At 36.5% G+C, this 27,260-nt stretch overlaps 4 protein-coding genes across 8 annotated transcripts; all 4 read left to right on the top strand.

Annotated features, from left to right (window-relative positions):
- The first annotated feature begins 81 nt into the window (after positions 1-81).
- On the top strand, positions 82-9,908 carry LOC123211462 (protein MODIFIER OF SNC1 1-like). Of its 4 annotated transcripts, none has more exons than XR_006501416.1 (11): positions 82-365; positions 2,535-2,611; positions 3,282-3,362; positions 3,471-3,515; positions 3,672-4,047; positions 4,536-4,638; positions 4,794-4,874; positions 4,994-6,335; positions 6,417-6,681; positions 6,761-9,405; positions 9,487-9,908. XR_006501416.1 is itself a non-coding variant. In XM_044630211.1 (10 exons), the coding sequence occupies exons 2-10, from the start codon at positions 2,580-2,582 to the stop codon at positions 9,305-9,307; spliced, it is 4,872 nt and encodes a 1,623-aa protein (XP_044486146.1). In that variant the 5' UTR covers positions 82-365; positions 2,535-2,579; the 3' UTR covers positions 9,308-9,908. The 4 variants fall into 4 exon arrangements, 1 of the variants encoding a protein (XP_044486146.1); XR_006501415.1 differs by having other exon boundaries at positions 84-365; positions 9,490-9,908; XM_044630211.1 differs by having other exon boundaries at positions 6,761-9,908.
- Positions 9,909-10,487: 579 nt separating this feature from the next.
- On the top strand, positions 10,488-14,693 carry LOC123211460. Of its 2 annotated transcripts, XM_044630209.1 has the most exons (5): positions 10,489-10,686; positions 11,195-11,261; positions 12,124-12,257; positions 12,800-13,255; positions 13,959-14,693. In XM_044630209.1, the coding sequence occupies exons 2-5, from the start codon at positions 11,235-11,237 to the stop codon at positions 14,371-14,373; spliced, it is 1,032 nt and encodes a 343-aa protein (XP_044486144.1). In that variant the 5' UTR covers positions 10,489-10,686; positions 11,195-11,234; the 3' UTR covers positions 14,374-14,693. The 2 variants fall into 2 exon arrangements, with proteins under 2 accessions (XP_044486145.1, XP_044486144.1); XM_044630210.1 differs by lacking the exon at positions 11,195-11,261 and having other exon boundaries at positions 10,488-10,686.
- A 1,485-nt stretch (positions 14,694-16,178) lies between these two features.
- LOC123211459 lies at positions 16,179-20,509 on the top strand. Its single transcript, XM_044630207.1, has 6 exons — positions 16,179-16,492; positions 17,458-17,524; positions 17,761-18,159; positions 18,942-19,285; positions 19,655-19,836; positions 20,063-20,509. The coding sequence occupies exons 1-6, from the start codon at positions 16,412-16,414 to the stop codon at positions 20,100-20,102; spliced, it is 1,113 nt and encodes a 370-aa protein (XP_044486142.1). The 5' UTR covers positions 16,179-16,411; the 3' UTR covers positions 20,103-20,509.
- A 2,262-nt stretch (positions 20,510-22,771) lies between these two features.
- Positions 22,772-26,160, top strand: LOC123211458 (LRR receptor-like serine/threonine-protein kinase GSO1). Its single transcript, XM_044630206.1, has one exon. It carries the CDS (start codon positions 22,935-22,937, stop codon positions 25,869-25,871), a length of 2,937 nt encoding a protein of 978 aa, XP_044486141.1. The 5' UTR covers positions 22,772-22,934; the 3' UTR covers positions 25,872-26,160.
- Positions 26,161-27,260: the final 1,100 nt, after the last annotated feature.

Below are 27,260 nucleotides of genomic sequence, written 5' to 3'. Positions count from 1 at the left end.
TATTTACTGAAAAATATAAATAATAATTAATTGCAAGCAATCACTGTTTCATTTTCTCTCTCTTTTTGGCTTTCGCAGATTAAAATTACAAGTTATTATTTTTGCAAAATAAGGTTTTATAAAAAATCAGAAGCTCGCTCCCTCTTCCGCTCCCTCTACCACTCCCTCTCTCATTCTCCGATCTGAAAAAATCAGCCTACTGTAATCCGCTGCTTTCACTCTTTACAGATCTCTCTCTCTCTCTCTCTCTTTTTTCTATCGTTGTTGTGATCGCTCAAAGCCCGTGACGTTCCGATCTCTTTCTTCTTCTCTCTTTGTCGCTAGGGTTTCCGTCTGTCACACCCTAAATCTCTATCTTATCTCTGGCAAGTCCGCTTTCTTTTTATATTTATTGAATTTTCTGCCTGTTTTCATTTTTATGTTTGGAAGACAGAACGATGGGATTTTAGAATTTTATCTTCTCAAATATTAGCAGTTTACCGCATGTAACGTATGGTTGCTATTTTTCTTTTAATTTTATTTCTTGATGGTGAGATTTGGTGTTTATTGTTTCTAGTTGTTTTAAGATTGTTTTTGCGTTTATTGGAATAAATTTTTGATGATTTATTATTATTTTTATGGACTGTTAAGTGTATTTGGATGATTATTTGTTGATTACTGGCGTTTTTTTGAATTCTTGGTGTTCGAGTGCTTAGAAGGTGTTTGGTGGCTTAGTACATATTGAAGTGTAAATGTTGATTTTAAAAAAAAAATCTTGACGTGCTTATTAGGATTAATGGTTTTTGAATTATGACTTGTTACATGAAGTGTTTCAACTAAGATAGTTAAATATGTTGATCAATGGATAAGTGTAAGTCGATTATTAGTGTTATGATTTTGGGCTTTGGTGGAAGGATTTTGGAAATGGGATTAGCAGGAAGAGGTTTTTATGGTGATGCCAAGAGAGCATATGGCTGGCTACTGGGTTGTTATGTTCCCCTGAACGTTTTAGTTAATTACTGCATGTCAAATATTTGAAATGTCCTCAAAATTACATGATAATCTAACTAACGTTTTTCATTCTGTTTCATTGAATTTATGGCCTGCATAAAGATTAATTTGTTTTCTAATCCCAGTCTTGCCATAGAGAAGTGCTGTTAGCAAGTATATGAATTGGGATATAGTGCATTAGCTCTACACACCTTAACAATGCCTTAACACTTGAGTTATGAGCTTGGGTTTAGATGTGATTTGTTTGTTAATAGGTTTGTACTTTTGTTGAGGACTATCTGGTGAGTGACTTGGTGTTTCATGTGAAGAGTTAATCAGTGAAGCTTGTTGTTAGCATGGTAGGACCCTTAGTGGACAGAAACTTTGTTTATTCTGTTGGTTGCTGGCTGTTGGTGAATGTTTTGTTGAGCTTCAACCTTTTTTGTTCTTCTAAGGGATGGAATTTAGCTAGCTGAGAAATAATTTTTGAAGGATTTGTCCTAGAAGTCTAGTATATAAAATGTGTCAGGCTTATGGTACCACTTTTCTATGGAAGAATAGTGAGTAAACAATAGAATCACCTTTTTTGCTTAATGGACCATTTCATATATTAGTTGTGTATAGTATTTTCACCAGTTTTAAGAATAAGTGGTACATGTAGAATGAATATGTGGATTTCAGATCATGGCCAACCTTTATAGAGCACTTCACTCATAAATTTGGTGTTTCATAGTCTACAAAGATGACTCGATCCAGGTTTTTTCACTGATGGTGGATGGATGAAGATGCCTTTTTACCTTGGTTTAAATGCATTTATCAGTTTTGAAATTTAACATGTTTTCTTGTTTTTCTTATTTTAGTTTTTCATTATAATTTCCTTTGCTGAAGTAATATTTTTTGAGTTACAAGTTATTGACCTGCATATGCACACCATAAGATAATAATTAATTTTACTGTAGCTTCTATCAGTCAAAAGTGTTATGTAGGTAAACATAAAGTAACATATGTTTGCTCATAATTGTTCTTTCAATACCTAATTAGTCAAATGCATAGTAAATTGTGAAGTTTCTTCCCCTCATCATATCTACCACAATAAATGTGAGATTACTTGGCTTGATAATCCTTTCATAAGAAACTCGTTTGATGTCATATTCTTGGTAGTTGACTTAAGGGGACTAGTCAAGCCTTGGGATCGAAACACCTTGGTTGTAATATTTTATTCACATCCTTAGATTGGATATTTGTGAGTTTTAATTATTTTGGATATTATGTCAAAGATTCTGGTTCTGATTTGTTACGTTATATGTGTAAGTACGTACAAGGTGGATGTGCCTATTTCATTGAGCTTTTGAATTGTACATTCTTATAGTATGTGGTAATTGTGCTTGTGTTGTAGATGGGAAAGAAGCCTATTCAATAGTTTTTGTTTTGTTTCTTATCAAATAAATGTTTATTGGTAAATTATCTTTACGTCTCTTCCTGCGGCTGCCTTAAAATAAAAATCATTACATCAATATTTATTAATACTTTATACATATTGATTTAATTGTTTTAATTTTACACAGATTGCTTCAAAATTGTTTGAATGACCTTGCAACGACGGTTGAACCATGACTTCAAGTATGTTGACTGGAGAGCGAAGGTAACTATTATTTTGCAATCAAAAGGAAGAAACAATCTCAAGCCTTAACCTGGGTTGATTTCAGGCTTAGTTTCTAGTGCAAAGTTGAATGACATCATTGCCTTTCACTGTAGCTCTTTCTTGACTTGCCATGTTATGTTAACTGCTTCACTCAGTTGCAGACTTTGAATGGCCCTTTTTCGCATCAGAATATTGAGAACACTGACTTGAAATTTCTATAAAAAGAAAAAAAGAAAGGTCATTCAAAGTATGGGAACTATATGGGATAATAATTGAGCTACTATCCCGTACTGGGGATTTGTTGCTCACAAATCCCCGGCATGTTATCAGTTGCTAATGAGCTTGTGCCTCATTTAAAACCTTTTCCAGTCAAGAAGTATGGGAAATATATGGTATAGTAGTTAAGCTATTCTATTCTTAGGGCTTGGGCTTGTTAAGAAGTTGTAGTTAATTATGTGTAAGGTTATTAAGGGATGGGTATTTGATTTTTATTTGAAATATGATGTTATTAGGCCTATTTTTGTCATTTTCCCGTTTGCATGAGTTGCTTTGCTGTATTTGACACTAATTATTTTACAATCAGGATACGCCTGGGAGCATTGTTGGAAATATAGGCATATTATAAGCAATTTTTTTAACTTTTATTTTATCTAATTTTAATATTTTGCAGATGGGCCTCTACCAGAAGAGGTGGCATGACTGTCTTGGGCAAAGTTGCTGTTCCTAAACCTATTAACTTACCCAGCCAAAAGTATCCATTTGACTGCTCTCTTTCTATCTTTTCATTTTATTAAAGTTGAATTAGTGGATTTGTTTGGGTTTCTCTTTTAAATCTCATGTTTTCTCTCTTTGTTTCAAGGTTAGAAAATCATGGGCTGGACCCGAATGTGGAAATTGTCCCCAAGTGAGTAACATGTCTTTCTGTTTGGGTTCTTTGCTGTCTTCCCCATTTTTTTAGCATTTAATGCCTCCGAGTGCACTTGATTGTTTCCTTTTTTCAGTTTAAAAATGCCTAAATGGTGTTTGTATTTATTGATAATTTCTATATGCTTGATTATAGGGGTACACTTAGCTGGGGAAGTAAATCATCTTCTTCTGCATCAAATGCATGGGTTTCCTCGACATTGTCTCCAAATGCTGACAGTGGCACTGGCTCTCCTAGTCATTTAAGTGGCCGCCCTTCATCTGGCGGGAGTGGTACTCGACCGTCCAGTTCAAGTAGTGATAGAGCCCATGAACCAATTGCTAGTGCATGGGGTTCAAATTCTAGGCCATCATCAGCGTCTGGAGTATTGGCATCAAACCAGCCATCAGCAGCATCTTTACGTCCTCGAAGTGCAGAAACAAGACCTGGTAGCTCACAATTGTCCCGGTTTGCTGAACCATTGTCTGACAAATCGGTGCCTTGGGGTTTATCTGCAACAACTGAAAAGTTGGTATGGTTCCGTGGTTAATTATTTCGTTATAATTATCATCTACTCAAAATAAATACGTAATCATCATCAAGTTCCAACTATTATTTTAAGAGATTTCCTATTTGATGATTTTGTAACTTACAAAATATGCTTGGTAAGTTACTAGTAACACAGCATGTTTGTTGACCTGTATATATGAGTGAAATTATTATGTTATGTTTTGCATAAAATTATTACAGCATTATATGTCATTCCAAAGCAAGTTATATGAGAAGCTATATAAGATTTTTTAATATTGTCGTTATACAAAAACCGTCCAAAGGACTTGAACACTTGCTTGATTATGTTCTTTTATGATTTAAAATGAAATAGAAAAGTCTCTTATTAGAAAGGGAGGGTAGAGAAAACCATCAGCACCTGGTCAACCTCATGTTGTTTGCTCTCTGAGGTTTTCTCTTTTGTTTCCTAATGGTCTGAATTTTGCTAGTTATTCACTGTTATATATGCAGGGGGTTACATCCTCCAGGAATGATGAGTTTTCTCTAACTTCTGGAGATTTTCCAACACTTGGTGCAGAGAAAGACAATGTGGAAAAGAACACAGAGCCACAAGGTTTCATGTTTAATTATTTATTAACACACACCATGTAGTTGTATGTTAGCCTGCGCTTTTTGTAGTTTTGTGAGCATGATTGGATCCTTGTTCTTGAATGGTTCCTTTATGTTACCTTTTCAGCGTCAATGAAACTTCATTTTCTTGCATTGCAGACCGCAGTTCTCATGGTCAGCTTGAAATGTCTTCGGGTCAAGTGGCACCAATGAAAGAAAGAACTGATACTTCTCTATCTGGTTCGTGTGTATGAACTCAATTTTTATATTGAAAAAGAAAGATAAGAAAGATGATTTTGATTATGCTTATAAAGTAGTGCCAATCTCTTAACACATTACGTATATTTTCCCTATCTCAGTTGATGTTTCTGTTAACACAAATGTAAGGAGTGGAACTGCAAATTCCTGGAGAAGAGATAATATTCCGTATGGTGAAGATGGAGGGAGGACCAATGTGGAGAAGTGGCAAGCAGATTCTCATGGACCCCGTCCATACCCAAATGCTGCTATGCCCCCACAGCATTATGAGGCTTGGCATGGTCCTCCAATCAATAATCATCCAGGTGGTGTTTGGTATAGAGGACCTCCAATCAATAATCCTGGAGGTCCTCCATATTCCCCAGTTCCTCCTGGGGGCTTCCCCATGGAACCATTTCATTTTTATCGCCCTCCTATGCCTGGAACTGCGCTTCCTAATCCACAGCCTGTTCCACCACCGGGAGCCGGACCAAGGGGACACCATCCAAAGAATGGGGATATGTACAGACCTCCTATGCCTGATGCTTATATGCGCCCAGGTATGCCAATTAGGCCTGGCTTTTATCCAGGTCCAGTGGCCTTTGAGGGCTACTATAGGCCTCCAATGGGTTATTGTAATCCCAATGAACGAGATGGGCCATTTATGGGAATGGTCGCTGGTCCCACTGCTTTTAACCGGTTATCAGGTCAGAATGCTCATGATCCCAGCAATTCCCATCTTAGATCCAGTGGATATGGTCCTAATGGCAAAGGCTTGGCTTCAGAAAAAGTAGAACCTACTGGTCATCCTCTCAATGTTGGAGGACCATACAGGGTGCTCTTAAAGCAGCAAGATCGTTGGGATGGGAAGGATGAAGAACAGACTTGCGAAGACACTGTACTTGATTCATCACATGTTGAAAAGGGTGACCAACCAGGAGTGTCATCATGGGAGGATGACTGGAGAGGAGATTACAGAAAAGATGAAGAGATCAATTCAAAACGAAAGGCTATTGGTGAGGAAGCTTCTTTTCGGGCATCTGACCATGTTGGTGGTTCTTCTGTACCTGTCAAAATTAAGTCACCTGAAAGTATGGGAACAAAGGCATTTGGTGACATTTCAATGAAGAAGTTGGAACATCCAGCTAGTGCTTTCTCAGAAAACCCTGCTTCCCCAAAAGATTCTGCTTTGATTCAGAAAATAGAGGGTTTAAATGCTAAGGCGCGTTCCTCAGATGGTAGATCTGATCTAATATCTGTTTCTGGTAAGGAGGAACAGAAGAAGGAACCACAAGATGGTAATCACGAGGCTAACCATTCTGCTAATGAAGCTGCTGCTAGTTCTTTATACCCTGGCAGAAGTCATGCCAGTGGAATTAATAGTCCTGCTGTGCATGATGGGAGTTTTTCTGCTGGAGATAAGAGTGTTGATTCAGCAGCTGCCAGTGGAACAGTTGTCTCAAGGTCGGTTTTCATTTATAGGTTTCTATAGGGAATAGTTGTTATTTTCATTGTTTTGGAAATACTGACTTTGCAGATTCACAGGAGATCTGCTCATTCCATGCATGGTAGAACTGATCATCGTGGAAAAGGAAAATTTAATTCCCAAGAGGTTGAGGGGTGGCGGAAGAAAGCCCCAATTTCTGATTCTCCAGGTGTAACATCTAGTACACAGTGTGAAAATTCTATTGTTCACATGCAAAATAAGGCTCCCAAGGAGTTTGCTGAAAAGTCTGGGTCATATCTTCAAGGGAAGGATGAGGGGGAGTCCATGCCACCCATGTCTGATCCCAATGATAGCCAAGCTCAGGTAATTACTTTTATATTGTACACTACTGGTTTTATGCTTCAGAAATTTTATGTAACAGTTTTCTGACTTATTCCATCAGCGTGCTAAGATGAGAGAACTAGCCAAGCAACGTGTCAAACAACGCCAGAAGGAGGAGGAAGAACGAGCAAGAGACCAGAAGGTCAAGGCTCTTGCAAAGTTGGAGGAGCTGAACAGACGTAGGCAAGCAGTGGATGGTTTAACCCATAAGTCTGAGGTTTTCCCCAGTGTTGATGCCAAGACTAAACAAGAAGATTCCCAGTCTCTGGTTGAATCAAAGAAGGCTGCTAGCAAGTCTGGAGTATCATCAACCTCAGGTTTGGTTGCTAACTCAAGTGATGTGGCACAAATTAGTGATACTGGCAGCAGAAGTAGGGTTGAGAAATCCACTGTTTTGTCCAATGAGCTTCTTCCAGAGAGGCCAAAGAGTGCTAACAAGGATTCTGTTGGGATGCATAAGCATGATGAATCTGTGCCTACAATACAGGATGTTATTGATTCTGTTCATCGAAATAATGCTTCACAGGTATATGATGGTAGTGTGTCTAGACAGAAGCGGGTAAACTATAAGCAAAAGCAGAATATTCTGTCAGAAAGGAATTCCTCTGAGAAGTTTATGAGTACTACTAGCACAACTGAGTCACTCACAGGCCATACCGATTTTATAGTTAATGCCACAAAATCTATTGAGGTTGTATCAAATGAAATTGCCCCTAGCAGTGATTCAAGTTTGCTAGGAAATCCGAATGTCATGGCTGAGTCCTCCGTGCATCAAAAGAGGAGAAATAACAGGAGTGGCAAGAAGCACAGAGTAGAAGAGGCTTCATCTGTGGCTGCTTTACCAGTAGTAACAACTACACATAGTATAAACACTTCAAGTGAAAGTAAGACGAAGGCTTCTGAATCTGAGTTGGATCCTAAAACTGTTCAGTCACGTACTGATCCAAAAGATGCAAATCAGTCTTCTGATCTGCGCTTATCTTCACCGACTGATGATAACCATGGAAGAGTAACAAACCAGTGGAAATCTCAGCATCCTCGTAGGACGTCAAGAAGTACACAAGCTAATAAATTGGGAGAGAAATTCCACACCAATGATGCTGTTGTCTGGGCGCCTGTGCGCACTCAGAACAAAGTTGAGGTGGCTGCTGATGCCAGTGAAAAATCTATGGTTGAGGCTTCATCTGTGAAGAGTGATCATCAAGTGCAAAATAATTCAAGAAACAAGAGGGCAGAAATGGAGAGATATATTCCGAAGCCTGTAGCCAAAGAAATGGCTCAGCAAGGTAGTATTCAACAGCATATATTGACTCCTTCAGTTGATCAGACCATGCCGCATGAGATTGTTGTGAGAGTAGATTCTGGTTCTCTTGGTGCAGACAATTTCCAAGCTGCTGGCGTTGCCAGTGGGAAGATGGGGGTTGCTATGGAGTCTAAAAATGGGGATAATAGGCAGAATAAACAGGGAAAAATGCATAGATCATGGTTCCATCGTGCTTCTTCAGATGTCTTGCAAGGTTTGCATGATGTAGAGTCTTCAAATGCTAGTAGGAATGTTCAAAAATCATCTGAGCATTCCCAACCCCAAAGGCCTGATGTAAGCTTTGAGAAAGAGCAGCCCAAGAATTATGATGATTGGGGTTCTGATGGCTGGAACATGCCTGAAAACCCTGACTCTGCCGTCCCATTTACTATTCCTGTTGCAAAAGATCAGGGAGTGACAGCCAGAGGAAAGAGGCATCAGTACAAGGGACAGAAAGGCACAGGAAATAATCATGATCATGATCACATGAAGATCAATAGTGGGGACTCTGACAAAAGTCAACTGCAATCTTCAGTACCTGTACCTGACATTGGTCAATCTGACTCACCTTCTGCTTCAAAAGAAAATCGAACCTCTCATTGGCAACCAAAACCACAGGCATTTTCAGCCTCTAATCAGCGGGGAAGCCGGCCCGGCAGTGGTCAAAATGCAGGGGCAGAAGTTGGGAAGGCTAATAAAAAGGACTCCACTTCTGAAGGTGGGTTCCCACACCAACCTCAACCAGACAGGGAGACCAATGAAGTTATGGCTCGGTCTCACCATGGTCAGGCTGCATCCCATGCAAGCAAAGTGGAAGAAGCACCAAATGTTGGCAATCAAGAACCCAAGAGAGAAAGGAGGATACCTTCACTAAAAGGACGCCCCCACTCCCCAAACCAAGGTCCTGGTAACCAATTTGAATATGCTTCATCAAATACAGAGATTCGACATGAGCAACGCATACCATCAGGGTTCCGTAGAAATGGAAATCAGAGTAGCCGTTATGGAAGGGGCACTGAATCTTTTGGAGATTGGACCTCATCTGCACAAGATAACAAACAACATAACCAACCTATTAACAGGGAGAGGCAGAGACACAATTCGCAGTATGAGTATCAGCCTGTTGGATCTTACAATAATAGAAATAGCAGGGGAAACAACTTTGAAGGACCAAAAGACACCCCTAATAATGCAGTGGGGGGAAGGTATAGGGAGAGGGGTCAAAGTCACTCAAGGCGTGGTGGGGGGAACTTCCATGGAAGGCAAAGTGGCACTGTTCAAGCAGCAGATGTTAGCTATGATTAGTGAAGAAAATAAGCCCAGTTGGGTGGTTCATTATGTGGTTAAAAATCAAATCCCAATGAAGTGTAGTGGCTTGATCCCTCAAGTTTTCAGGTTTCCAGGTATAGTAGTTGAGGTTGCATTTTGAATGGTAGATATAATCTAAAACTAAATCATTGCGGAACTGATGGTTTTCAATTTAGCAGGAGGCCTAGGAGGAAAGCAAAGATGGTGCTAGACAGTGAATTTGAATGAATGGAGGTTCTTGGATGTGGACGATTTCTTACCCTTATTTTTTATAATGTAGCTGAAATGAGAACAACATTGTAATTTGGTCATGGTTGGTGGTGTTAATATGGAACCTTTGACATTTTCATTGAGCCTTGTACTTGGTGATTGATATTTCCTGTTGCGCTAAATTTGGTACACGATTAGACAGGGGGAATGGAGTAGTGAAGAAATTTTCTGGTTCTCCCGCTTCACCCTCCATATCATTTTAATCCTTTGTTGTGGCTTTGTTTGTGGTTGATGTTTGGAGTCTGTATGAACTCAACCGATCAGCTCTTTGTTAGTTATAAGAATTCGACAGGAATAGGCATATATCTGTATGTCTTTGGAATTGGAAGTCCCATTTTGAACATGTTTTCAACAAGCTGCTGTTATATTAAAAATACCTGAAACTTAGTTAAATTGATCATTTTGTATTATGTTTGATCGAGCCAAACATAATTAATACACGAATAAGTAGGTGATTAAACTGGTTAAAAGTACAATTGATTTGTTAAAGCCAATTAATTCTAAGAAAATGACGCTTCACATGAATAAGAGTAGTGTGTGCACAAATTTTTGTTTATAATCTTATGCATAAATGATGTATCAATATGTGATTAAATAATTAAAAATTAGAGATGAAATAATATTTAATTATATAATAATAATTTATTATTTATATATAAAATTATGTATAAAAATCGAACATATATAATTATTGCAGGAATAAACAAGTAATTAAAAATAATAAAACAAACTAATATTTTTATTTTTAAGTGAAATTGTGTCGGCTTGTAAAATCACACCGTGAGAATTCAAGCTACGGGCCACGCCCAAAAGAAAGTAAAACACCGACATCGAACATTATTCACAATAATTTCAAAAGGCCCTAATTTGTTTTTTGTTAAATTATTATTTTAATTTACTTCGCCTTGTCTTGTCTTACCCTTTGGTTTCAAATTCTATCCACCGTGAAATCAATCAATCCACAAACAAGAAACCATCCTCTCTAAATAAACCCTAAATTCACCGTTTAAAGCTCTCCCTTCTCCCTATCCACTTCCATTGTTCTTCGTTAACCAATTGCATCTTTATACCTTCTCGCTCGCACGCTCATGATTTCGTTTACCCAGGTATTATTTTTGTTTTCAGCTTCAATTTTTAATTCTAGCCTTCTTCTTACGAATTTTTCTGGATGGGATTTTTTTTTTTTGTTTTTTGGATAATATAGAAGGACTAAAAAAATTACTTAATTGAAGGTTTCAATTGTCTGTTGATTTTGGTTTTTTAAGGTTGTGGGTAAATTTATTTGCCGTGAGGAAATGTCTTGGGTAAGGTTTTAGCTCCAGCATCTCTTTGGGTGCTGAGAAAACCGAGGAAAAGAAGAACAAGCGAGAATTAAATGTTAATTATCCTAATTTTTGCTGCTTTAGGGTGAAGCTTTTGAGCTTCTTGTTTATATATACGTTCTTTACGTTTTGCGTTTGTAAAACTTGGTTTTTGGAAAACAAAATAATTGGAACTTATTGCTTTCGCTTAAAATACTTTTATCTGTTTTGTTATCTTTTGGTCTTTTAAGATTGTATTTTGGTTATCATTGTGGAAAAAGTAGTGCTGATCTAGCAACTGATTATTGAATAGGTCCTGTTGAGTAAATGATCCGGTGCTTAGGCTCCAGAAAATGGTGTTGGTAACCCATCAGTTGCAGGTAAGCCTGTAAAGTGGGCATTCTTTCATGTGTCTTTTTGTCTATTTTGCCACTGAAATTCATGGAGCCTACACATCTGGGAAAATTTGTATTTATTTTGAAACAGGCATAACCAACCCCATAATTTAAGTTATGGTTGTGTGGTTGTGTTGCTCCAAATTTTGGCTGTAGGTTATTTAGTTTCTAGTACAGAACTGTAGACTTCTGCTTATAGTTGGTGGTGGTCCGATAATTGCATAAACCCTTTTCTGCCCCATTTACATGATATTAATTAATAGCAAATCAATATTGTATAATCTATGCCTTCGTGGTATTATGATTGCTGGAATATATAATTTGATTATCATTGTAGGTCTCAGTGTCTGAGTTCAAATTGTTTAAGGATTTTGTTTTTATTATATGCCAAATTTAGTATTACTAGCAAGATTGCAGTTGAAATGACTATCTGTTTTTTTATGAACTTATTGGAGAAGTGAGGGCACTGTACTAATGTTCCTTTATCTTTCTTTTTGATATAAGTGTATATACCCTACATATAATCTGGACCATTTCTAGTTTCCAAAAAATCTTGGAATTTAATGTCATGAAGGTAATAAGCAGAAACTATGCTACTTGCTGCATTATTTATACTCTATTTTCTTGAGAGGAACTATTAGCTTTCAGCTTCCTTGTTATCTAATTGCTCTTATCCAGTGTCTTGATCATGAATTACTCGTTCAATCCTGTTGGTGATTATATGTTTCATGGAACCTCCCTAGTTTGAATCTTGTCAATTTTGTTTTCTTCTGATGGGTCATATCTTTTAAAGTTATGCTACTTCTTTTAAAGTTTTTGAGTCTTTGTGTTGTTTATTGCATTTCAGGGTTCATGTGTAGCTTTTCCTACGAAGCGTTTAGCATGGAGCAAAGGGTTAATATTGAGGCGACATGTAACAACAGTTCACATGGTTGGGAAAACAGAGAGAGTTTCACCATTAAAATATAATTTTTCTTTAAGGTGAGAAATGCTTCCTGTTTAATTGTCATCTCTTTTGGTTTAAGTATGTTGAAGTGAGCATAGGTTGTTTATCTCTTGCTACATGTGATTTGCTTTTGGAATTTCCAAGTTTGCAATCTCATATAGTGACTACAGATGTAGTATCATTAACGTTGAATTTGCATCTTGTGCAAAATCTTGTTTTAGCCCTATGTTCCCATTATATATCATTATATATTAGGCCTTGTTATAATCTAGTTTTTTATAATTAAATATCTTTGGTATTTCAATGTTTTTGTTGTAAGGTTGGTTGCATGCTATTAAATGCTTGTTTGTGGCTTTTTTCTTTCTTACTCTTTTATTTTGGAGAGGGATGTGGCTTTTCAGTGTTGCAGATTACTGTCTTATCAAATCTTTATTTGGATTACTGATATGCTTTTTAGAATATTCTTGTGAGAATATGTCATTGTTTATCTTTTCCCTGCTTTCCCATCCTTGACATTCTCTCTCTCTTTTTTTTAAATGTATCTTGTACAATTAATTCTGATAATCATTTTTTGCAGTATAGGGGCTCCTTGTGTGCGTGGAGTAAAAGTAAAACCTGTAAAAATTTCTGCCTTCAAGGGCACTGCCCAAAATGATGAATCAGGAGGCAGGGCAAGTGAATCAAAGATTCATAAAAATTCTGTTAAACTTTCTTATATCCCAAAAGAGAGTGAGGAGACTGTAGTAGAATCTTCAAAGGCACATAATGTTCCACTGCCATATGCCTCTGAAACTAAAGAGACTATTGCAGGGTCCCCTGCTATTCAGAGACTATTCAAGAAATGGTTGACAAAGTTGCAGACACAATCTCCGTGTCAAGAGGTAGATGAGGTTTTGGGAGAAAGGCCACCTCCAAAGGAGGTATCTGAAACTAATATTGAGATGCAGAACAGTGGAAGAGGTGAGACTTTAAAGGCGGTTTGGGGCCACTTTTGGGATCTGGATGCAACAGTAAAGATACCTTTACTGATCTTGTAAGTAGAATGGTTTGTGCATGAGATTTTAGTTTCTCTCAGTTCTGCATGATTTATTGAGTACTCATTTATAATATAAAATTACAAATTGGAAGACACAGATGAACGTGCTTTAACTGTATGATGTATATTTTGCTTTCTGCAACTCTTTGTTAGTATATTTGATTTTTTGGCTCTGCTTTTGGGGATGTTGAATTCACACCCTTCCCTTTTAGTCTTCTGGCTCTATGTGTTTATCTAAATTTTTGCCAAGTCAAAATATTTTTGTCTCCAATTTTTATAAAAATCTATGTATCTAATTTTTGTGCACTTTGTGATAATAATGCTTCCCTACGTTAGGATGTTTACAAAACATGGTATTAATTCAATAGTATTTTGCTGTTCAGTGTGACTGGTCTTCAATCTTTTGCATGAGTTGCTGCAATGTATTGTAAACTAAACAATGGCGAAAGAGCATAATAAACATGAAACTTTTTGTTCCCACTTTGTGGTACTGACACTGTTAAATTGTCACTCAACATAACGCAGTCACGTGGAAGGCTTTTGGTATCATTAATATGAGTGTTGTTTCCATCTTGTTAGCAGCTCTATGTTTCTGAAACTTAAATCCACGTTGGAATCTGTTGGTTGTTTATATGGATTAATATGAACCTGACCATGTTTCAGATCCATTCTTCTGATGATTGATTTGCTGTATTTGCAGTGTCCCTTGGTACCTGGCAGTTAATGTTGTTTATGGGGCTCAAGTTTCAAAGGAGTTGATTCCTTTATGGGTGCTTGGGCCCATAATTATTGCTTTGTACATCAAGATGCTCCGATGGTTGTTTGGACTTTATGTCTACTGCTTCAAGCAGACGGTTAAAGTAGTTAAGAATTTGCCCACTTACTATGGGGTGGCCTCTAATTATATTTTCCAGGGGAAGCTTAAAGAAGATTTTCGAGCTTGTGCCTGGCAACCTGTGGTGGACTTTAAGAACACAGATTTTGAAGAGCTGACTAGAAGAAATCTGAAAGTAATGCAAGAATGGATGATGGAGAAATATCTGGACTATGTGGAATCAATATGGCCCTTGTATTGTAGAACCATTAGGTTTCTAAAGAGGGCTAATCTGATATAGAATTGATTGCTTTGAGAGAAGTCTTAGCCGAGTAGTAAGATTGCAATTAGAGTTTTCTTTCTGAAAATGTGCCCATCCCAAGTTGAAAATTTAGAAAGAGAGCTACCAAACCCCATTTTAGGAGGGGGAAGTGGGAGGTTTGTGGGTCATTTAAATCACAGTCGGCAAGTCATGATTAGGAAAGGCAAATTGTCCAATTTGTGTAATTTTTTTGTAAGGTGATGTTTGATTATTCTTGCTTGAGGAGCTTACTATACATTTCTTTTCCTCTTCAGTGGTAAACTGAGTTTCTATAATTAAATGAGGTTTTATTCAGTTCACACTCAGTAGCTAAAGTTTGAATGGCTTAATGCGTAGTTAAAACATTCTTGTGGATCATTTCCCATCCATCTGCATAAATGGTGCAATAAGAATACTGTGCCACGGAATGTGAACAGCCAGCTTCTAGTTGGCTGTGCTTTCTTGGTTTGCATTGGTTATATATATTTGGGATCTATGATTACTCAATAAAATTGTTTGTATCTAGTTTTAAGTATTTAATGACGTATTATTTGAATATTTAATTAAATATTCTAAGTTAATAACACATAAAGTTGTTCATGGTTAATTATCTCATCCCAGGATTTTGCTTAAATTCGGTGATGATTGTCAATGTTAAACTTTTAATTTTTTTTTGGGTTTTTATATACTATTTTAGCATCTTGTTCAATAGAATAGTTGAGAGTTGAAGGCTTTAATGGATGTTTTTAAAATAGGCCAAAGAACTATTTCCCACCCAAGGTTTAGTAAAAAGATAAATTTTCACCCGTTAACTTTCAAAAATCTAAATAAATATTTATCTGTTAATATTTACTGTTTGGATTAAAAATAAAATTGTTATTTAGCTAAAAAAAACGAAACATTTTTCCCCTATAGGTTTAAAAATCTAACATTTTTTCCTTTCCAATTTTTTCCTAGATTTTTTGATGAGCTTCTCCGTCAGTCTCTTCCTTCTAGCACTCTCTCCCTTATCGGCACTCCCTTTCCCTCCAAACATCATCGATTTTCACCGTCCACAACGAACAACTTTAAAACCCATGAGTGGGTTTTAATCATAATGACGATCGACGATAGATGACCTTAGGAAGACTAAACGTGTGATAGAAGAGACACTGGGGAGATGAATCCTGTGACAATGACACCAGGGAGACTAATCACACAACAAAAGAGACTTCAGGGAGATGAATCGCGCGACATTGTTGGGGAGATGAATCACGCAATGACGACCCCAAGGAGATGCTTCTGCTTGTGGTTGAGATCTGTTAACCTTCTTCTTTGGTCATCAATTGAAGATGAATGGGGAATGTCGGCTCTGGTCGTTGGAAAAAAATTCCAAACCTTAGGGGAAATGATGAATTTTTAAACCTTAAATAAAAAAAATTGTTAGATTTTTAAACCTAAGGGGCAAAATGTAATAACTTTTAGTTAAATGATAATTTTACTCGTACTATAATAGTAAATTTTAACAAATAGGTGGGTATTTAGGTTTTTAAAAATTAATAAATAAGAATCTATTTTTCACTAAATCTTGGATGAGAAATAGTGTTTTGGCTTTTAAAATAAAAATATTGAAGTATTATGGAAATTAATTAGAGACTACGTAAAAAAAAAAAAAAAAAAATGATTGTGAAAATGGGAAAAAAAGAGAACTGGAACACTGATGAGAGGTCCATAGAAGACGTAAAATTGTCCAAAAATCACCCTTCCGGGACCCACACAATTAATAGAAATAGACAGATATAAATATAAATACAAATAAGCCGTCCTCTTGTTTCACTCTAAAATCCCCAACACCACCCCAGTTTTTCTGAACTATCAATTTTCCCATCTTTGCCTTTCTTCTCCTTCTAATTTCTCAAATGGGGACTCTTAATTGTCCTTCTGTTCTGTTGAGTCTGCCTTAAAGTCCTCCGAAATGCATTCTTTAACTTCCTAATAAAATACACATCTGAGCCTTCTGTTATTTATTTGGTTTGGCCTTCATATTGTAGCTTTTCTTATGGCTGTTAAGTTTAGTTCCTCCTCGTTCTCTTGCGCGACCAATTCTCTTTTCCCTCCTAAACCTAGAATGTCTTCCAAGGTAGACCTTTGCTTCAATACTGCAATTCTTTCTCCTTCGTATATTATGTTTGGAAGCTCCCTATATATTTCCTTTGAAACATCACAGAGTTTGAATGGCTTTTATTTTTTCTAAAAATCTATGGTTTGTGCAATTTTTCATTGAGAATGTGCTAGTTTCTTTCACTTTTTATTCAACTTCTAATTTTCTGTATACGTTACAGTTTGCTTTAGGTCTGTATTCAACTTGACTATATAATCTGCTCTAGTTTGCATAGAATATTTACATCCATATATTGGTGAAGTGTACTTTAATTTTATCTTTAGCAATCGTATATCTTGTTGTGTTGTTAATTATAATTTAAGATTTTTTTTTGGCATGTATATGTGTCTTTGCTTTCATAGAGTTGCTACATGTTCTTTAGATATCTGTTAACCTTTGAATTATAACTTTATTGAGAGACGTGTATCATTGATTTGGATATTTTGTTGCATGTTAGTTTGTGTTGGCCAAATGACCCCCTACTAGATTTTATCAGTGTTTCCCTTTCTCATTCAGTGATTTACTTTGGCTGCTTCAGGATGTTATTTAGAAGTGATATCCCTGTTGTATTGCCGCTGCCCCATTCATTAAGTAAAGAACACTGAGAAGAAATATTAGTTGTATTGTGCTTCGTAGATCTTAATTCAACATTTCTAAGAGGAGCTAGATATTTGTTTTAAATCTCCTACTGTAAGGGAGTTAAAGTATTTAAAAACAATGAGGATATAGTTTTAAGTTGAGTAGAGACACTTTTCCACTTTGGATCATTTTAAAGCCAAAATACAACTTAACTATGTTTAACACACCACTTTCTAACTTTATTTTTCAAACAGTTTCTGCTTGTTTCTTGTATAACATCTTCCATTTAGCTTCTTGGTATTTCTCTAGTTTGAAAGGTCTCTTCTGCTTTTTAAATCTTACAACTCCAATGCTTTGATGCCCAGATGACCTTGTTACCGGAAACATATGACAGAAGGCACTACGAAATTCTGCATCTTCAAAATTCTAAAGGTACCTTTCATGACTTGCTGGATAATTTTTAAAGCTCTAAAAATATTTTTGTAAGGTTTAATACCCACCTCGGTTCTATTTTTCCCTCAAGGACTGTGAGGTGCTACTGACAATGGTAATCAGGTCATTCAGCTTTAATATCTTGTTAACATACCAATTCACCAATCTGGTTGCCTATTGAGTATTAGAGATTTTAAATTATTCTTCTCATGGTTTCCTTATTTTATATTGAGCAGTCAAGTCATGCGTCTTTGTGTATGGACCACTGAAATTACAAGGAAGGTTTCAGAAGAGGCAAAATGTGCAATGTGCCATTTCTGAGGATCAGTCACGATATATTGAGTTCAAAACAAATTCTTCAGAACAAGTCAATCAGCATCTTGATTCAGAAGATATCTCTTTAGCTGGTAGTTCATCTATCTATCATGAGGGAGCTAATGGAAGACCTGGCTTAATTTCCTTTTATAATCATCCATATAAAATTAAGGATGAGGTCAATATATCTGATTTGCAAAGGAGTCAAAGCAGTCTATTATGGTTTGTTGGTCCTGCTGTCCTTGTGGCCTCTTTTATTTTTCCTTCACTTTATTTACGGCGAATAATCTCCACAATATTTGAGGACTCTCTTTTGACAGGTGAGTGAATTTCCTTATGCTTATGCAGTGTTTTTCTTCTTGTTTATTTTTATTTTATTTTATTTTATTTTTTTACACTTTAAATCCATTTTTTCTTCTGAAAAACCTCAAATAACATAAAATTAGAAAGGTCAATAAAGTACTTTGGTGGAAAGGTGGTTGATATTTGGATCTTTCTGGTGTGTTTCATAATATCTAAGGATCTTTTATTGTAACTTCTATCCACAATCTAAGTGGTTTATAGTGAACTCTAATTTTGAGTTGGTTACAGCTTCCCAATAGAATGTGATGGTTGATACTGCTGGCTTTTGATTAGGGGGGAGCACTATTGGCAAGAACAGGGACCATAGCCAAGTTTTGAAGGATGTCTTGAGTTAATGGGATGGTCCTGGCTTGATTCAATGATATTTGCAGTTTGAGAAACATGATAGGAAATTAGAAAGATGATGTAGCAAAGATGGCCAAAACTAAAGATGGAAAATAGGGTGAGGAAATAGGTGAAATATCTGGCATGCAAGGGCAGAATCCTACAAGAAGATTTGCATAATTATTGAAGATTGATTGAGATCTAAAGAACTACTATTATATGTACCTGAAGTAGGGTGGACAGCAGAATAGTCGTTAGATGTAAAGCTAGAGTGTTAACATTATCTTGGGGTTTTTGATATGAAATATCACTATATTTTTGCAATGGTTTTTTTCCATTTCCATTCCAGTTTTGTTTTTATAGCTGGGGATAATTTGTTTCATTCTCTAAATTGCTTGCTGTTCTCCATCTGCAGATTTCTTGATATTGTTCTTTACAGAAGCTCTCTTCTACTGTGGTGTTGCGGTATTTCTTCTGCTAATAGACCATCTCAGAAGGCCTATTGGGCCAGATTCTGCTGCAAATGATAATAGAAACCTGTCTCCTCAATCAGGACAATGGATCTCTTCTGTTGCTGCCCTGGTACTCAGTCTAATAATTCCTCTTGTGACAATGGGCTTGGTCTGGCCATGGACGGGCCCTGCTGCTTCTGCTACTCTCGCTCCATACCTGGTTGGTATTGTTGTTCAATTTGCATTTGAGCAGTATGCAAGATATCAGAAATCACCATCATGGCCTGTCATTCCAATTATTTTTCAAGTAAGTGCTGTCATGATTTATTTCTAATAATTCACCTTCTTGGAACATCTATTTTCATTCAGGATAGCAGAAAGAAATTAAAATTCATTCAGTATAATCTTTTTTTGTTTAACAAGTGTTTTATTACTTATAAATTTTCTAGACATGTATATTTCAATTTAATACATTTGCACTGTAAACCTATGTAGGTATACATACACTAAAAAAATCTGTAGAGTTTGTTTATTGATTTTTTTTTTCTTTTGGCTGGGTAATATCTTAGTTGTTGCTCCGTCTGGAGTCTATAACTGAGATGTAGGTATGTACCCTAATATAATTTTAATTTATCTTTGATGCCTGTATATTGAAGAGATATTATATGCAACACAGGTGTATAGGTTGCACCAGCTGAATAGAGCAGCACAATTGGTGACAGCCCTGTCATTCACAGTGAGAGGAGCTGAAATGACTGCACACAACTTGGCAATAAACAAATCTTTGGGTGCATTATTGAACGTCCTTCAGCTCCTTGGGGTTGTCTGCATTTGGTCACTCTCAAGCTTCCTGATGAGGTTTTTCTCTCCCATTGTCACAACTGCTGTGTGAGGAATAAAATTAATTTTAGGAGTGGTATTATAATCATCCTGCTTTTCATAGTAGAATGCCGAGTTTGGTCTTGTTAAGGTAAAAAGGACCTAGAGGCCTGGCTTTTTTCTCATGTTTCTGGCCTGCTGGGAATTGAAATTGTAGTTCCAAAAGAATCCAGGTTTTCTGAGAGATTTTGAAAGGTTATTGCAGGATTGTTTTGTTAAAGATGCTAAAAGCAGTAAAGATCTGAAAAAGGGCAAGTATTGTGCTGCTATATCTCCATGTTTATGTTTGCCGGGACCTATTTTTGACTTTATATGACTGGAATGCTGGACAGCATTTAGTTTTTATGAAAAAAACATTTGTGACTTGTAAATTGAGAATCTTTTGTCAATTGTCATAGATTGGCCATATTCAACAATTGTTACAAAAGTCTTTAAAGGGATTAAAATCATGTAGGTTGCTTACATGGCATCCACACCTGGCTTCCTTTGGCATCAACTTACTGGATTGTGTATCAAAATAAATCATTGAAATTTTTTATTGTATAGATACTTTTAGGTTGATGTATCATGTATTGAATCCAAGCTGTAATATTTCCTTGCTTTCTGAAATTATATCGAATAGAAATAATGGATAGCCACATATTTTTGTTTAGGGTGTATAAGAGTGGATGAACTCTGTTCCATAGTAAAATAATCTTCTTAGTAATTGGTAAATGTTATGTGACAACTGGATTGATTAACTGATAATGTATTTTTCACTTTGAAGATTGTGTGCACTTTTTGTCCGATCTATGTTATTTAGATCCACAACATTTACTTCTCCAGACTCCTTTGAATGTTTTAAGATAATGCATATTCCTCCTTTTTTAAAATGGCTTGTTGCCAATAGCCACCATGTGTTTTCCTTGCGCAAATTTATGTTTTTATCAACTGAAATATTTCAGAATGAGCATAAACTGATGCAAGTGCACAGTGAGATAGCCTCTAGTCTACTGGGTCGTCTATGATATTTCTTTTTATTGTTCACAGGCTAATAGGGATTTTATTCAGAGAATGCATCTTAGTGTGAAGTCAATAGTATTAGTGGTTGCTTTTTTTTATCTGCTTTTAGCGAAATCATTCTCTCTTTTTACTCATTTAACCAGAAACATTGTCTTTTGGGAAGCAATTTTTCCTTTTTATAATTATTCTACTACTTTCCAGGTTTCATTACTAACGTTGTTATAGTCAATAATGTACCTTCTTCGTTGGCTCTATATTATGTCTGTTATGTCTTGACACTTGACTTTCAGTCTTATGATATGTTAAAAAAAAGCCAACTTATTTTCTGTTTAAATTACAGAGTAGGTAGTAGTTTGATGGCGTGTTGAAGGTTAGACAAATTCTCCTAAATTGAAATATTAGTCTCTAAACATTCCACTTAATAAACTGATAGCTCATCATTTTCACCATTAAAAAAGATTGTGGGTGCACAAAATAAGAGGCTTCTGGCTCAAATCTCAGCATATTGATGCCGCATGTGTTGAGAGAGAAAAAGGTTTAAAAAAAAAAAAAGATGAGTTAGGTTCTGAAGTCACATTTATCTGATGCCAATTATCAAGTAGAAATTGTTTCTTTTGAAATTCATCAAACATCTGGTCCAGGTAGTCAAGTGTTTTTGTTTCCTTGTCGATTCATTTTGGACTTTGTTGGTAGGTTGCATTTGCTTAAAAACTGATAACTTAAGCAAAGGTCAAAAAATAATAATAATAATAATAAAAGGTCTTATAGAAAGCTCAGCAATCACCATTCAGAATTCTCTATCAGAGAAAAATCCAATTGATAAAGTTAACCACTTCGTCTTCACTTGTTTGGGTTCTCATTCCACAGAATCCATCTATTCAATTTTATGGTTAGAAGATTCCTTTAATCTACTGTCCTTATCTCTGGTTCTTACAACAAGATTTGATTAGAGGTGATGCCCACAAAAATGGGTTCAATATGATTAATAAATTTGGTTTTCACTGTTAAAGAATTGTGGTTGTTTTTTTGTTTGTTTCTTGCTGTATTAAAAATTGGTATTAGGTGGTTTAGGTTTGAGAGAAAGGACAAACAGCAAACCAAATTCTCAACCATAAGATTTTACATTGAAGTTTTGACAGATGAAAACATTGAGGGTGGAATGCACTACCACTGACACACAAAGTAAGAGAAAATACTACCCACAAAAGGCATTATCAAGTTGTAGGCTTTTCAATTTCATTATTATTTCATTTTTAATGATTTAGATTTTTGGCAATGGCAGGTCCATTGATCTACATCAAGAAAATTATTAACCCAACTGGACCATAGAACCAATGCATGCTTACCTTTCCTTTTGAACATCCCATAATTTCAGCAGTAGAATAAATTTATGCCAATGTAGTGGACAATGAGGTTGTTAAGATTGACCACATTTCTGTAAGAATGTTAAATCCTACTTAATCTAATGTAACAATTCAGATAAATTCTCTTAACTTTTATCTAAATATCGTGCTAAAATCTACCATTATACTTAGAGAAAATCCTGTCTGAATTTGACATTGAGACTTGGGAGGTGGCCACTATTGTGGGTGTGCCCTTTTACACTTTTTTTTTCCATCTCCTTTTTACAATGCCCATCACTCTTTCTTATCTTCATACAGTTTCCCATCCCACACGATAGTAAAACATGCTTCAATACTTCATAATTGCCTTAAGAATGAAAGGAAGAAAAAAACTCCTTACTTCTAACATTCTGAAAGAAATGATGGCTACCTGATGATAATCTGACGTTAGAGATTAATAACTCCTGTTGTATCATTATTGTTTTTTTTATTAACTTTCTTTTCAACATCATTTTGCAGCCTCAGTCTCACTATTTAAACTCAAGCTCTATATGATCAAACCGTTGATTCTCTCTTTCAAATTGCTTCCTTAAGACGTTCTACTCCATTTCATGAACTTCTGTTGCTTGTTCTTGCATTTTGTTCAACATGGAATCTAGCTTCTTCACAAGTTATGACAATGAAACTTTGGAATCTGTAATCTAATACATTGATTCCAAATTTATCTTTTTCATGCATTTCGAAATGGGTTGCATTCAGATGTCTCATTTCATCCTTCTTTTAATGGTGTTTGTTGCTTCTCTTGGTGTTGTTACTCTTGGAGATAACTTAACAGATTCCTTCTGGCTTCTGAGAATCAAACAAGAAATAGTTGATCCATTCGGAGTTCTTGACAACTGGTCTCCAAGAGCTCATGTATGCAGCTGGCATGGAATAGCATGCTCAGATGATCAACAACATGTTTTAGGCTTGAATCTATCAGGCTCAGGACTATCAGGGTCCATCTGGCGTGACTTGTTGCACTTGACTTCCCTTCAAACACTAGATTTGTCCTCAAATATATTCACTGGCTTCATTCCTTTTGAGCTTGGACAGCTTCAAAATCTAAGGACACTGCTTCTTTATTCAAACTCTCTTTCTGGTAAGATTCCTACAGAGATATGCCTTTTGAGTAAGTTGCAAGTCCTTAGAATAGGTGATAACATGTTATGGGGCGAAATTCCTCCAAACATTGGCAACTTGATTGAGTTGAGAGTATTAGGCCTTGCATACTGCCAAATAAATGGGAGCATTCCTGAAGAAATTGGTAATTTGAAGCATCTGATATATCTCAACTTGCAAAACAACTTACTCAGAGGCCCCATTCCAGAAGCCATTCATGGCTGCGAGGAGCTTCAAAATTTTGCGGCCTCAAACAATATGCTCGAAGGAGACATCCCTTCTTCAATGGGGTTGCTTAAATCTCTACAAGTTCTGAACTTGGCCAACAACAGCCTTTCTGGATCAATTCCCACAGAGTTAAGTCAGCTTCTTAATTTGAGTTACTTGAATTTGCTTGGGAATCGATTGAGTGGGGACCTTCCTTCAGAGCTTAATCAGTTGGTTCAGCTTGAGATGCTCGACCTGTCAGAAAACAACCTCTCAGGGAACATAAGCCTTCTCAATACTCAACTAAAGAATCTTCAAGTTCTGGTTGTGTCCGATAACGCTTTGACAGGTAGCATTCCAGTCAACTTCTGTCTCAACAATTCAAATTTGCAACAACTCATTCTAGCTCGAAATAGGTTGTCGGGTGAGTTCCCTTTGGAGCTATTGCACTGTTCATCGATCCAGCTATTGGACCTTTCTGATAATAATTTTGAAGGAGAGATACCGCCAAGCCTGGCCAAGCTGGAGAACCTAAAAGATCTTGCTCTTAATAATAACAGCTTTACAGGAAACTTGGCTCCTGAATTTGGAAACATGAGTAAATTGACAAGTCTTTATCTTTTCGACAACAAGATTACTGGTGGAATTCCAGTGACTATTGGAAAGTTACAGAGGTTGAGCATTCTCTTCCTGTACGATAATCAGATGTCAGGAAGTATTCCGAGAGAGTTAACAAACTGCTCCAGTTTAACCATGATTGACTTCTTTGGCAATCATTTTACAGGTTCCATTCCTGAGACTATGGGGAAGCTTAAAAATCTTGTACTTCTTCAACTGAGGCAGAATGATTTATCAGGTCCTATCCCACCAAGCTTAGGCTACTGCAAAAGACTACAATCCTTGACCTTGGCTGACAACAAACTTTCAGGAACATTGCCACCCACATTCAGATTCCTTTCAGAACTCAGCCTCATTACTCTTTACAACAACTCCTTGGAAGGTCCTCTTCCTGCGTCTCTCTACCAACTCAAAAAACTCAAAATCATAAATCTTTCTCACAATAGATTTAGTGGAACCATCTTGCCTCTTACTGGCTCAAATTCATTGACTGTGTTGGACTTAACAAACAATAGTTTCTCAGGCCCCATTCCTTCTAAACTAGCCATGTCAAAAAACCTAAACCGTCTTCGCCTCGCCCATAATCATCTTACTGGTAGCATTCCTTCTGAATTTAGCCAACTCACGGAGCTCAAGTTTCTTGATTTATCATTCAACAATCTCACTGGCAAACTAGATCCTCAGCTCTCAAACTGTACAAAACTAGGACACCTCCTACTTAACAACAATCAACTTGCTGGCGAAATGCCACCTTGGCTAGGCAGCTTACAAGAAATTGGGGAGCTAGATCTCTCCTCTAATAACTTCCATGGAACAATCCCAGCTGAAATTGGAAATTGTTCAAGATTACTTAAGCTTTCTCTCCATGGCAATAACCTCTCTGGCAAGATCCCACAACAGATAGGCTATCTCATTTCTCTCAATGTCCTTGATTTGCAAAGGAACAACCTTTCAGGAAAAATTCCTTCAACAATTCAGCAGTGTAAGAAGCTCTATGAACTGAGGCTGTCTGAGAATTTCTTTACAGGTTCAATACCAACTGAGCTGGGAAGCTTGACTGAACTACAAGTGATCTTGGATCTAAGTAAAAATCTTTTCACTGGTGAAGTTCCATCTTCTCTTGGAAGTCTTGAGAAGTTAGAGAGATTGAACCTCTCTTCTAATCAACTCCGAGGAGAAGCTCCATCTTCACTAGGAAAGCTGACAAGCCTCCACGTATTAAATTTGTCATATAATAATCTCCAGGGCCAAGTTCCTCCAAGCTTGGCAGGATTCCCACTTAGTTCTTTCTTGGGGAATGTGAAGCTTTGTGGCCCACCATTAGTATCATGCCCAGAATCAGCGGAACAAGGAGGAAGAAGACTGTCAAACTTTGAAGTTATAGGTATAACTGCGGTGATTGTGTTTATTTCAACAGTGATATGCCTGATTATGCTTTATATCATGCTTAGAATGTGGTTAAATTGGAGGAAAGTTTCCGTTTCAAATTCGGAGGGTGTTGGTGGGAGTGAACAGAAGAAAGAAGAGGAGAAATGGGCTTATGGAGATGAAACAAGAAGAAATGGTGAGTACTGGAGAATGAAGTCCATGATATTGGTTCCTGCACAAGATGAAAAAAATTCTACAGAATGCATATTCCAGTTGAAAATGAACAACAAAGAAATGGATGAAGACTTGGTCTGACATTCGAAAGATGAGGTCACTTCCACGTTACCTTCTAATTTGTTGGGGTTTATTGGCTGTAAAATTCTGTGTGCCCTTCAATTTCTTTAACAAATTAAGTGTGGTTCAAATGCTTTCGAGTGATACAAGAAGTTGAGTGTACATATATGTTAGTTTAAAAAGGCTAAAAACTTGAAATACGATGTCTTTTGCTACTTTCCATTTCAATTCTCGTTGGGAGCCAGCCTTCTGATTTAGTCTGAACTTGTACAATTCAAAGAGGTAAAATCACTATTATGTTCACTGGCAATGAAGATTTTGAGAAGCAAATGCAACACCTTAATTCAAAGAGCAATGTTATGTGCAAGTACCCAATTAAATATTCAAATGATACATCATTATATAATTGAGTAGATGCAGACCTTAAACTAATGAGTTTAAGTACTACTGTTTTTCAAGGTACCTCTTAAATTTTGCATTCTCTTTTAGATTTTCCCCAATTGGGTTTGTAAGCCTATTAGGGTGTCTGCAATGCATTTTAGTATTCAATCACATATGAATTGTCTAGTCACATGTATTTGAGTTGGTTTTTTATGAGAGGCATTTTTAAGATTACTATAATTCTCCTTGACAACAATCTAAATAACTAGGATAGTTCAGAGAAAGAGATAAGCGCAATTGATACAGGGTTCCATTGAGTCAAACGATCAAGCCATGACATGACGATGGAATAACTGAGCCCCCACACAGCATATTTTAGATCTTTGGTATTGGATTGTTTGGCCTCATTTGTGATATGTTCCATTTTTCCTTTCACGGATTATTAAGAGGATTGATTGGGACCTTTGAAAGAAGTTTTTTTCATCCATTTTGTGTTTGCAAATCTATAAAGACTATTAGAATCCACAGGATTCAGACCACAATTTGTTGGATTGATTCAGCTGAAATAGCTGATGATACTTGTCTACCCTAAAGGCATCATTTCTTGTGCTCATCGTTGGACGTCTTTAAGAATAAATTGAAGAGATAAGAAGCGATACGAGGTAGATCCGTAGATTAATAGTCTCTGAAAACAGATGTACAGTTTTCTGGTAACACCAAAGATAAATCAACACTTTCTAAAGGCTAGCCAGAGGCACTTTCTGTTTTATTCCGATAGGGTTTTGCCTTTCCTGGCAATTTCTGGGCTTTTCAGGCCACTTCTGAACTTTTCTGGCAGTGTTTGCACTTTTCTCATAACTCTCAACCAGGTCTCCTCAAGGCAAAAAGAAAAAACAATCAGGTCACCATTTTCAAAGCAATTTCTCTCTATCAGAGAGTCTAAAAAACCTTGGGATTGTCCTCTATACCATGAAACTAATTTTGAAACAACATACAACTCTGATATTTAATTTCTGAAATAAAGCTATA

This window comes from Mangifera indica, chromosome 3, assembly GCF_011075055.1.
Source record: "Mangifera indica cultivar Alphonso chromosome 3, CATAS_Mindica_2.1, whole genome shotgun sequence".
Lineage (NCBI taxonomy): Eukaryota > Viridiplantae > Streptophyta > Magnoliopsida > Sapindales > Anacardiaceae > Mangifera > Mangifera indica.
The sequence above is the reverse complement of the archived record's forward strand: the minus strand, read 5'-3'. Positions and strand labels throughout refer to the sequence as shown.